Source organism: Saimiri boliviensis, chromosome 21 (genome assembly GCF_048565385.1).
Source record: "Saimiri boliviensis isolate mSaiBol1 chromosome 21, mSaiBol1.pri, whole genome shotgun sequence".
NCBI classification, from domain to species: domain Eukaryota; kingdom Metazoa; phylum Chordata; class Mammalia; order Primates; family Cebidae; genus Saimiri; species Saimiri boliviensis.
Window position 1 is genome coordinate 23,822,763 of NC_133469.1, and position 11,730 is coordinate 23,834,492.

The following is an 11,730-nucleotide window of genomic DNA, read 5'->3' on the forward strand; positions in this document are numbered from 1 at the left end:
GTACAGAGAGCCTTGGTCGACCACTGGGGCAGCATTGACGTCACCAGGCAAAGGAGATACTGGGGTTGGGGAATCTGGGATATTGACCATTCCTAAGATGAAAAAACAAATTGAGTTCCTAACTCACACCACAGTCAAAAATAAATTGCAGATGAGTAGATAAATAATATGTGGTGTACACATACAATGGAATATTTTCTTTTTTTTTTTCTTTTTTTTTTTTTTTGGAGATGGAGTGTCGCTGTTGTTGCCCAGGCTGGAGTGCAATGGCGGATCTCAGCTCACTACAACCTCCACCTCCTGGGTTCAAGCGATTCTCCTGCCTCAGCCTCCTGAGTAGCTGGGATTACAGGTATGCACTACCACGCCCAGCTAATTTTTTTTTTTTTTTTGTATTTTTAGTAGAGATGGGGTTTCTTCATGTTGGTCAGGCTGGTCTCAAACTCCGGACCTCAGGTGATCCACCTGGCTCAGCCTGCCAAAGTGCTGGGATTACAGGTGTGAGCCACCTAGCCTGGCCTACAATGGAATATTATTCAGGATTTTTAAAAAAAGGGAATTCTGACACATACTACCACATGGATGAACATTCTGCTCAGTGAAATAAACCAGACTCAGACAGACAAATACTATGATTCCACTTATATGAGGTATCTAGAGTAGTCAAATTCATGGAGACAGAAAGTAGAATCACCTGGGCACAGTGGCTCACAACTGGCATCCCAGCATGGAGGCCACGGCTGGAGGATTGTTTGAGCCCAGGAGTTTGAGAATAGCCTGGCTAACATAGTGAGATCCTGTCACTACAAAAAATTTATAGAAAAAAATTTAAAATTAGCTGGGTGTGGTGGCATGCACCTATAGTGCCAGCTATTCAGGAGGCTGAGGCGGGAAGATCAGTTAAGTCTGCAGTGAGCCGTAGTCATGGCACTGCACTTCAGCCTGGGGACAGAGCAAGACCCTGACTCAAGGAAAAAAAAGAAATAATGGTGGTTGCCAGGGCTTGGGGGAAGCAGGAATCAAAAGTGACTCTTTAGAAACTTAAAATAATTGGGCCGGGCGCGGTGGCTCAAGCCTGTAATCCCAGCACTTTGGGAGGCCGAGGCGGGTGGATCACGAGGTCAAGAGATCAAGACCATCCTGGTCAACATGGTGAAACCCCATCTCTACTAAAAATACAAAAAATTAGCTGGGCATGGTGGCGCGTGCCTGTAATCCCAGCTACTCAGGAGGCTGAGGCAGAATTGCCTGAACCCAGGAGGCAGAGGTTGCAGTGAGCCAAGATCGCGCCATTGCACTCCAGCCTGGGTAACAAGAGCGAAACTCCGTCTCAAAAAAAAAAAAAAAGAAATTTAGGTAATTTGGCATTGCTGTAACCTCCACATATATGGCCATAGAACCAGTCCTTGTCCTGGTGAGCTCTTGGGGTCTAGTGTGTGTTGTGTCCTGCTTCTGTGCAGGAGGACCACGTGGCAGTCCAGCAGACTGCACATTTTTAAAAACTAGTTCTTCTCGGGTAATTTGAGGAGCCCCAACCTAGAAAAGTGGTCCTATAGTTTAAAAAAAAAAAAGGGTGTAATATTATGCCAGTACATAAAAGTAAATGGAAAATGTCACAGCAATACTTATCCTTACTAAATGCAGTATATTCTTGTATTTCTAGTGTACTGTCTTCCAATTCTTTTCTTTTTTTTGAGACAGAGTCTTGGTCTGTCACCAGGCGCCAGGCTGGAGTGCAGTGGAGCGATCTCAGTTCACCGCAACCTCCGCCTCCCAGGTTGAAACAATTCTCCTGCCTCAGCCTCCTGAGTAGCTGGGACTACAGGCGCGTGCCACCATGCCCAGCTAATTTTTGTATTTTTTTTTTTTAGTAGAGGTGGGGTTTCACCATGTTGGCCAGGATGGTATCAATCTCTTGACCTTGTGATCCGCCTGCCTTGGCCTCCCAAAGTGCTGGGATTACAGGTGTGAGCCACCGCACCCGGCCCAATTCTTTTCAAAGTTCTGCTTACAGCCCAGTTGGTTTTATGACCCATTGATTGGCTGTGGCCTGCAATATGAAAACTATACAGAAGCATGAGCCGAGCCCTAGGAGACACGTTTGAATGTTCATAGTAGGGTCATTAACATAGCAACATGATTGGGAACAGGCCAGATGCTGAGTGGATAAATGGTAGTATGTCCACACAATGACATCCTTTTTCGTTCCTTGTCTATTCAAAAATTAGGATGCTTTTAAAAATAGATATGACCCTGCTTAGGTTTTTTTATTTTTTATTTTTTGAGACGGAGTTTCCCTCTTGTTACCGAAGCTGGAGTGCAGTGGCGCGATCTCGGCTCACCGCAGCCTCCGCCTCCTGGTTTCTGGCAATTCTCCTGCCTCAGCCTCCTGAGTAGCTGGGATTACAGGCACGCGCCACCATGCCCAGCTAATTTTTTGTATTTTTAGTAGAGACGGGGTTTCACCATGTTGACCAGGATGGTCTCGATCTCGACCTCGTGATCCACCCACCTCGGCCTCCCAAAGTACTGGGATTACAGACTTGAGCCACCGCGCCCAGCCTTTTTTTTTTTTTTTTTTAATGGTGGAACTATCCAGACTGTTGAAAATGATTATAAAAGCAAGACATACTGGCTGGGCGTGGTGGCTCACGCCTGTAATCCCAGCGCTTTGGGAGGCTGAAGCAGGCAGATCACAAGATCAGGAGTTTAAGACCAGCCTGGCCAACATAGTAAAACCCCGTCTCTACTAAAAATATAAAAATTAGCCTGGTATGTTGACACATACCTGTCGTCCCAGCTACTTGGGAGACTAAGGCAGGAGAATCGCTTGAACCCGGGAGGCGGAGGTTATGGTGAGCTAAGATCGTGCCATTGCACTCCAGCCTGGGCGACAGTGCAAAGACTCCATCTCAAAAAAAAAAAGCAAGACATTTTAGATAAAAGCAAAGAAGCTGAAATGATGCAGGAAAAGTAGATAGCACCACTTTTAATTTCTATCCTTCAGGACATTTTTTCTGTGGATTTTTTATATATATCTTAGACATAAGCAACATGACGGGTTTTAAATTTTTTTTCCTGTTAGTTGCGTAGTATACCATTGTATAGCTGTAAATTTATATGTAAACAAATATAATTCAGCTGCATTTTGAGTATACAGACAGTCCCTGACCATGGTTCTACGTAGAGTTTTTCAACTTTATGATAATACAGACATGATATACCTTCAGCCATACTTTGAATACATACACAACCATTCTGTTTTTATCTTCAGTACAGTATTCAATAAATTACATCAGTTATTCAACATTTTATTATAAAATCTTTATATTAGATGGTTTAAGGCAGGCTGCACTGTAATGTTTGGTAGGTTAGGAGTATGAATGCATTTTCAACTGAGGATGGGTTTGGGACTTGGTTTCATCATAAATCAAGGACCATCTGTATACTAGTATTAGTGACACTGGTATGAAGATTCTTAGAATTTTCTCATTGGGTCCTTAGCTAGTTATTTTCTTAGAATAAACTTCCAAGGCTAAGTGTGGTGGCTCACATCTGTAATCCCAGCTCTTTGGGTGGCTGAGGTGGGCAAATGACCTAAGGTCAAAAGTTAAGAGACCAGCCAGGCCAACATGGTGAAACCCCATCTCTACAACAATACAAAAATTAGCCAGGCGTGGTGGTGCACACTTATAGTCCCAGCTACTTGGGATGCTGAGGCAGGAGAATTGCTTGATCCCAGGAGGCGGAGGTTGCAGTGAGCTGAGATTGCGCTACTGCACTCCAGCTTGGGTGATAGAGCAAGAGTCTAAAAATAAATAAATGATAAAGTTCCAGAAGTAGTGAACTTTCCGGGTTAAATGTTGTTGGTATCTTTTGCAGTTTGCTACATAACTACCTTGTATAATTTGAACCACATCTGGGGAACAGCATCTCTTCAGTGATGGGCACAGGGCAGTCTATCCCCTATGACACTGTTGTCACAGCAAGAAGTGCAGCTGTGGGTTGTGTCACAGGTGTGAGTGATGCGTCGTTCGTAGGAGCCAGTAGAGCTAAAGTAACGTGGACAGTGACGCTCCAGTGCTGCCAGGAAACCACCCAACTGATTGCTATGTTTGCCCCACAGATCTACGAGCTGCGTGTGATGGAGACCAAACCTGACAAGGCAGTGTCCATCATTGAATGTGACATGAATGTGAGTGGCTCTGTCAAGTTACAGTGAGCTTGGGCCCTGGGAGGATGGACAGTTGGTGACCACTGCAGGCCAGGGCGTCAGGAGGGCATCAAACAGCCCCTGGGACTCTGGCTAAAGAGGAGGAGGATGCTGTTAGAACATCATGAGGAAACTGTGACCAATCAGCCCCAGGCTGGTTGGGGCAAGAGTTTGCTGCCAGTGCTGCCGTGGTCCGCTCTGACCTGTGGAGGAGTGAATATTCTTAAGAGCTAAGAAAGCGTACTCAGCCTTCTGACTAGGAATAAAGTGCTGATGCACACTGCATCCTGGTTGTATTACTAGGGAATACTGCTGAGCAAAAAAGGCCAATCCCCAAAAGTTACTTCATTGTATACCGTCCTTGAAGTAACAGAACTTTAGAAATGGAAGACACATTAGTGGCTGCCAGGGGTTAGGGCTGGCAGAGGGGCCTGGGAGACAGCTGGGTATTGTTATAAAAAGACAACATGGGCAATCCTAGTGGTGGTGAAACCGTTCCACATCTCAACTGTGGTGCATACATGGCCCTACACAGTGATTAAATTGTATAGAACTAAAAATACACATAAAAACATGTAAAACTGGGGAAATCTGAATAAGAATGGTGGGTTGTGCCAGTGTTGATATCCTAGCAGCAAAACTTTAATTATGTAAGATGCTACTGCTGGGAAAACTGGGCAAGTGTACAAGGCATCTTTCTATATTATTTTTTACAACTGCATGTGAATCTACAGTTGTCTCCATTAAAAACAAAAAAGATAAAGCCAAAGGTGGCCATGTCTCAATATTTTACTTTTAAAATCCTGGAAACACAGGTGGACTTTGATGCTCCCCTGGGCTACAAAGAACCTGAAAGACAAGCCCAGCATGAGGAGTCGACAGTAAGTGTTATCCCCAGTGTCCTTTGCTCTCCTGCTGCATGCTGCTTTGTGAATTTCTGGCAGCAGCTTATGGGTGGCCTCTGCTAGTGTTGGTGTAGTCATGACTTCTGCTTCCCTTCCAGCCATGCTTCTGGGGGACATCCTAGCCTGGGTGGCAGGGGTGGTGGGAAGGAAGCTGGATGTCCCTGCTGAGGAGCTCACCTGTTGTTCTTTCTCTCCCTGTCAGGAAGGTGAAGCTGACCACAGTGGCTATGCTGGAGAGCTGGGCTTCCGCGTGAGTACCAGGCCACTTGACTTATGTTGCTGTGCCCTCTGTGCCTTGGAATTAGGACACTCGCTCAAGCTGTTCTCCGTGTTGCTCGATGAACATCATCAGGGGCTGGGTCTCTGGGTACCTGTGCACATGCAAATCTGCCACTTGCTCAGTTACCAAACCCTTTTATATCCACTCTCTGGGAATCTTCCCAACAGCTCCATAAGGCAGCCCAGCTTTTTAAGAATTTCTAACCTACCGAAGAGTTTAAATAATACAGTAGACATATACTCTTCCCTTAGGTTCACCAAATACTACATTTGCTTTCTGTCTCCTGTAAATCATGTTTCCTTTTTTCTTTGCCTGTACCATGTAGGTTGCAAACATGACCTGTAGCATAACCACTGGCAAGGCTCCCCAGGAAACAGGTGGAGGTGGCAGGAGGTGCCAGATGGCAGCAGAGGGCAGAATGATGGGAAGCTGAGCTATGGGGCAGTCACAACAGTGGCCTTGGCCCACCCACACAGCTTTAACTGGGTGGCCCTGCAGAGGCAGGGGTGAAGCCTTTCAAACCAACACTGACTGCTGGCTGCTCTTGGCCAGGTGGCTCTCTTCAGCTCATGGGTGCCCCTGAGGAACTGGGCAGAGTTCTCAGCTGCCAGCACCCCAGTAGCTGAGGAGTGAGGGCTTCAGTCCTGAGGGGTTTTGTGCAGCACTCCTAGCTCACATCCCTACAGTGATCTCCAAGCAAAGGACACATCTGTGCTCACTGTTGGGCTCATTATATGACTCTCCTGCTTCCTGTCTAGGCCTTCTCAGGCTCTGGCAATAGACTGGATGGAAAGAAGAAAGGGGTGGAGCCCAGCCCCTCCCCAATCAAACCGGGAGATATTAAAAGGTAGGTCTGTCCTGGCTCTGCTCAGGTGCTTTGTCATTGTCCAAGGAGGATCTGTGCCACCCCTGGGGTCAGACAGCTTCACCCTAGTTCTCGAGACAAAGCCTGGGTCAGCAGGCTCCCAGAGGACTAAAACCATTACCTGTTTTCGTTGGTGGGGTGGAGCATAACATGTCCCTCCTTCCATACAGTGCCACTCCCAGTACCACTGTGGTCCAGACTCTCTCCATACCTCCAGTTCAGCCTCTTCTGGCCCCCCAGTGGCTTTCCTAAGATGTGCATCTGATCAGATCTGTCTCTTACTCAAAACCTTTCTTGTCCCTATTTATGATCTGCCTGGTTTTCCTGTTTTGTGACTTTGAATTATTAATCAGGTCACATTATCTCAGTTCCCCTGACAGTTCCCTGAAGTGCTGCCTCAGTTAGATGTACTTCTGTTGCTGGGTCCAGGGACCCACAGCAGACGCTTCCTCTGGCGGTCGTCATGGCAGGGGCAGGCCTGAGGTGTGTCCGTTGTCTATTACGTGTGTGAAATCAGAAGAAGACTGGAATAAGAGTCTTACTGCCTCAGGGGGTTCTGTGAAGCTCAGGACAGAGACAGTGAGGTCTTCCCAATTCTTCAGATGACCCTTCTCCATGGGCAGGTCCAGAGCCTAAAGTCCTTAGCCTTATACCCAATGTTGGTATCAACCAGGAAGCCTGTTATCTTCTGCTTCCCCCCGGGAGGATGCCAGGAAACACCAAAGGGCCCAGGTGGGGTTCAGCAACATGTTTTCTGCATTCCTTTTGACAGTGAAAAATGAATTTTAGTCCTTTTTTCCTGGAAATAACATTTCTCTTTGTCTCTCTTCTTACAGAGGAATTCCCAATTATGAGTTTAAACTTGGTAAGATAACTTTCATCAGAAATTCACGTCCCCTTGTCAAAAAGGTTGAAGAGGTGAGTGTACTTCCTTGGTTGGTAATGAGAAGTTTTATTTGCTAGTGATGACTAAGGTTCTTGTCATTCTGAATAGGGATGTGTATTATCCATTTTCACGCTGCTGATAAAAACATACCTGAGACTGGGCAATTTACAAAAGAAAGAGGTTTAATGGACTTACAGTTCCACATGGCTGAGGAGGCTTCACAATCATGGCAGAAGGCAAGGAGGAGTAAGTCATGTCTTACATGGATGGTGGCAGGCAGAGAGAGAGTTTGTGCAGGGAAACACCTCCCTGTAAAACCGTCAGATCACTATCACAAGAGCAGCATGGGAAAGACCCACCTTCATGACTCAGTTACCTCCCACTGGGTCCCTCCCATAAGACATGGGAATTCAGGATGAGATTTGGGTGGCGACACAGCCAAACCACATCAGGGTGTCTGTTAATGTTTTCCCTTTCCTGGGGTCCCTCTGCTCCCTGGTGTCGTTTGTTTTTTCTGTAGAGATGGTGTGGGATATATGAAAGAGGACTTGCAGCATGAGGGTTAGGAGCTCTGTCTTGCTCTAGAGCCAACTTTAGGCTCTTATTGCAGAACTGTGTGGCCTGGGTGGGCTTAATCTTCCAACTTGAACTTCAGATATAGGCAGCACCTTCTAGCTGAGCAGGGTGGTGGAGGGACAGAGGATGGCAAGGGCTGACCATCCTGTAGACATGGGCACTTTGTGGGTGTGCAGCCAGGCACAGCAACTAGAATGCAGTCACTGCTGTGTGATGGGGATTTCTAGAAAACCAGTGCTTTAGACCCATTGGTTTCCTGGTTCCTTTTCTCAAAGGATTGGACCCTTGAGGATCCAGGAGTAGGGCAGAGGACTGTTTGCTACATAGGACATATCCCTATTCCATCCTTATTACTAAACTCTTCTGTCTAGCACTTGGGGTGGCTGGGGACAGAGACCACTGTGCAGTTTGTACACCTTGTCCTACTCACAACCACTTCTGGGCTCTGTTCAAATTGACACATCACTGGGACCTTCCAGGCTCAGAGGAGCCAACGTAGTGGCCAATCAGACCTCATCCTCCAGCTCCTCCTTCAGGCACTGTCCAGGCTTCACCAGCTACAGGCTGCCTTTCTCACTAAAAGCCAGTACCTGATTCAGACCTAAAGCCTCATCATGGAACATCCTCCAGGCTGACTGTGACCCAACTGTTGCAAATTTACAGAAGGTGGGAGAGGCTGGTGGGCACAGCAGGCCTGTTTGACCATAAATATGTATTTAAGAAGTTTATGTTTAAAGATGGGATTGAAGACATATTAGCTCTACTCCATCCTGCAGCCCCACTAAGGCTGTGGCAAAATATGAGGTAAGATCAATGAAGAGGAGGCAACGAAAAGGCTTTGGAAGCCAGGGTAACGTAGTAGACCATAGAAAGTCTAGAAGCAGCTCTGTGTAGATTGCATGTAGATTGTAGAATTCTCAAAAGGCACCTCTGGAAATGAAGAACTAAACACAGACTTCTGTCACTAAGCAGTTAGAGCTGCATCATCCTCCTTCCCCCACCCAGAAGGCTGAGGCTCTACTTCTGGAAAAGGCATCACAGTAGGTCTCTAGACTACTACCTCTGAAGTGAAGGCCAGTCAGAAACCTTCCCATTTCAACATCTAAATAATAGAAGAGTTGTGGGAAGAACAACCAGAGAAACCAAAGGAGCAGAAATCATCAGGGAAATAGTTTTCCCAAAGATGGGCACAAGTTTGCCGATTTGAAGGGTCCACTGAGTTCTAGCAAAATGAATAAAAATAGCCCCACTTTGAGGCAAAGAAAGATCTTAAAGCTTCTGGGAGCATCACTTGAGCCTGGGAGTTGGAGGCTGCTGTGAGCTGAGATACCATGACTGCACTCCAGCCTGGGTAACACTAAGACCTTGTCTCCCCAAAAAAGGGACTTCGTCTTAGCAGGACATATAGTGGAAACTAGAAGATAGTGGAGCAATATTCCCAAAATTCTGAGGAGATATTTTTTCCAAACCAAAATTCTGTACCAGCTCTTAGGAGCTGGATTGTGTCCCTCCAGTGTTTCTGTGTTGAGGCCCAGTAACTCAGATAGGGCCATTTAAAGAAGCAATTAAGTTAAAATGAGACTATTTGATTTGGCTCTAATTCACTCTGGTGTCCTTTTAAGAAGAGGAAATTTGGGCACAGGAAGGGCCATGTGAGGACAGAGCAAGAAGACATCCATCTGCAAGTCAAGGAAAAATGCCTCAGAGGAAACCAAACTTGCTGACACCTTGCTCTTTCACTTCTAGCCTCCAAAACTATGAGCAATAAATTTCTGTTGTTTGAGCCACCTTATCTGTAGCATTTTATATGGCAGCCCTAGCAGAATAACATACCAACCAGCCTATCAATGAAATATAAGGGTAGAAAAAAGGATCTCACAAGATACTCTTCATGCATCTTTTCTCAGGAAGCTCCTAGAAGGTGTCCCTCACTAAAATGAAAGAATAAAGTAGAAATAAGAAAGTCATAGAATCCAGGAAATAAGGAGCCCCCACTACCATGCATGGCACCTAGAGTAAGGCCAGTCCAGGTACAGCAGGGTGAAGGCCCAGGAGACACAGCTTTGTCAAAACAGATGAACTCCATGTGATGTAGGCTGTGATTCAATGTATAGAGAAAGAAGCCAAACACAGTTACTGACACCAGGATAAATGGAAGGCTGTGCAGCAGAGGAAGACTAAATGCAGCTGTGACTCAAATTTACATGAATGTCACCACGTAAATACTAAACGGTGTTCTGCTCCAGGGATGACATGCAGTTGGTGGGGAGTCAGGTGCAGGGATGTGTGTTGAACATTGCAGAATCGTCTTCTTCCTAGGGAAGAGTCGAGATAATTCCTCAGACTGACTAGCAATAAAAGCATGTGAAAAAAATATGTGCTGTTTTCAAAGTCTTGGAAAAAAGCAAGTCCTCTTTCTGTTGTTGGAAGGATAGCTTAGTAAAATGTTTCTGAGGGCTGGTTGGTCTCCATATGTTAAAAGCATTAAAAATGTGTACATACTTTGGCCCAGGAATTTGAACTCTTAAAAAAAATCAGAGCTGTATGCAAACATATTAAGCTGCTTACCACAGCAATGGCCACTGGTCGAAAACTGGCTCTCTTACGTGATGGAATTCTTTTCTACAGAATTCAGCTCTGTAGCCTTGGGAGTATACTAGCTAGGAAGTTCATTGGCATGAGACTTCAGTATTAAGTGGGAAAACAGTTTCTATAAGCATGTACAGAAAGGCGACCTGAAATGTTGTCTTTGGGTGGTGAATTTACCGATAATCTTTTGGTTTTTTTTTTTTGAGGCAGGGTCTTGCCCTGTTGCTTTGCCATCTGGGCTGGAGTGCAGTGGCACAATCATAGCTCACTACAGTTCTGGCTCAAACCATCCTCCCATCTCAGCTTCCCAAATAGCTGGGACCACAGGCACATATCACACCCAGCTATTTTTGGTAGAGATGGGGTCTCACTATGTTGCCCAGGCTGGTCTTGAACTCCTGGACTCAAGCAATCCTCCCACCTTGGCCTCCCAAAGTGCTGGGATTATAGATGTCAGCTGCCGTGCCCAGCCTGAGACATTTCTTATGAGTAATGTGGGTGGTACATGAGTCCACAGAGTAAGGTATTTATTGTAAACCTCCAGGGAGTTTCTGAAAATAGTATCTTCTCTTCATACCTAGGATGAAGCTGGAGGCAGATTCGTCGCTTTCTCTGGAGAAGGACAGTCATTGCGTAAAAAGGGAAGAAAGCCCTAAGTGAGGACTGTTGGCTGATTGGAAAATAATAAAAGAATGCATTGCAACATCTTGGCTTTTAGTTACTGGCACTGACAGGGACGAGCCTCATCAGAGAATGCTGTTACTTAAGATTTATATAGAATTACCTAAGACTTACCAAGTTTGACTGGGAAGTGGAGCAGCAGGACTTTGTAGTTGTATGCTTGATTCGGGGGGAAAAAGAGCTGTCCCTGAGGGCCTATAGGCAGCTGCCTCCTTACCTCTTCATGCTTTGAGCTTGAGGGGGGCTCCCACTGCCTCGGTAGGAGCAATTCTGAGTCCCTAATTCTGTCAAAACCAATGGAGGTGACTGAATTGTCTAACATGAAGTGTTCTTTCTCTTTCTTCACTTAAACCTTTTCTTTTCCTAGGTCAGTTGCATAGGTGTCAGTCTTTGGCCTAAAAAAGGGTTTAAATAGACATGTGTTCTATAAATAGTGGCGGTCCCACTACTGTGACTTCAATTTAAGTATGTGACAAAGAATGTTTCTATTTTTATTTTACATATTTTTTTCAAAAGCACCACTCCTCAGAACTTGATCTGAAAGAGTTTGCACTTTTATTCTCATTTCATATGGACATAAGTGGCTCCTTAGTGAACCTGTTCATAGTGAAACAACTCCGTGGAGAAGCAAACATGTGAATGTTAGAATGAACAAATGCTAAAGAGATGTTCTTCTTTTTCCTTCTATCCTACTCCCCCACTCCCAATTTTAATTTATTAAATCATCCAAGCTTC

The 11,730-nt window shown here is 45.5% G+C and overlaps 1 protein-coding gene across 2 annotated transcripts in view; it reads left to right on the forward strand.

The window, feature by feature from the left end:
• The window catches only part of UFD1 (ubiquitin recognition factor in ER associated degradation 1), a 30,192-nt gene extending 18,462 nt beyond the window's left edge, over positions 1-11,730 (forward strand). For both annotated transcript variants that reach the window (XM_003942668.3, XM_010330505.3), the window contains 6 exons: positions 4,127-4,195; positions 5,029-5,094; positions 5,321-5,368; positions 6,157-6,245; positions 7,100-7,181; positions 10,896-11,730. In XM_003942668.3, the coding sequence (XP_003942717.1) occupies positions 4,127-4,195; positions 5,029-5,094; positions 5,321-5,368; positions 6,157-6,245; positions 7,100-7,181; positions 10,896-10,970 (429 nt within the window). In that variant the 3' untranslated portion in view covers positions 10,971-11,730. The remainder of the gene's footprint in view (positions 1-4,126; positions 4,196-5,028; positions 5,095-5,320; positions 5,369-6,156; positions 6,246-7,099; positions 7,182-10,895) is intronic.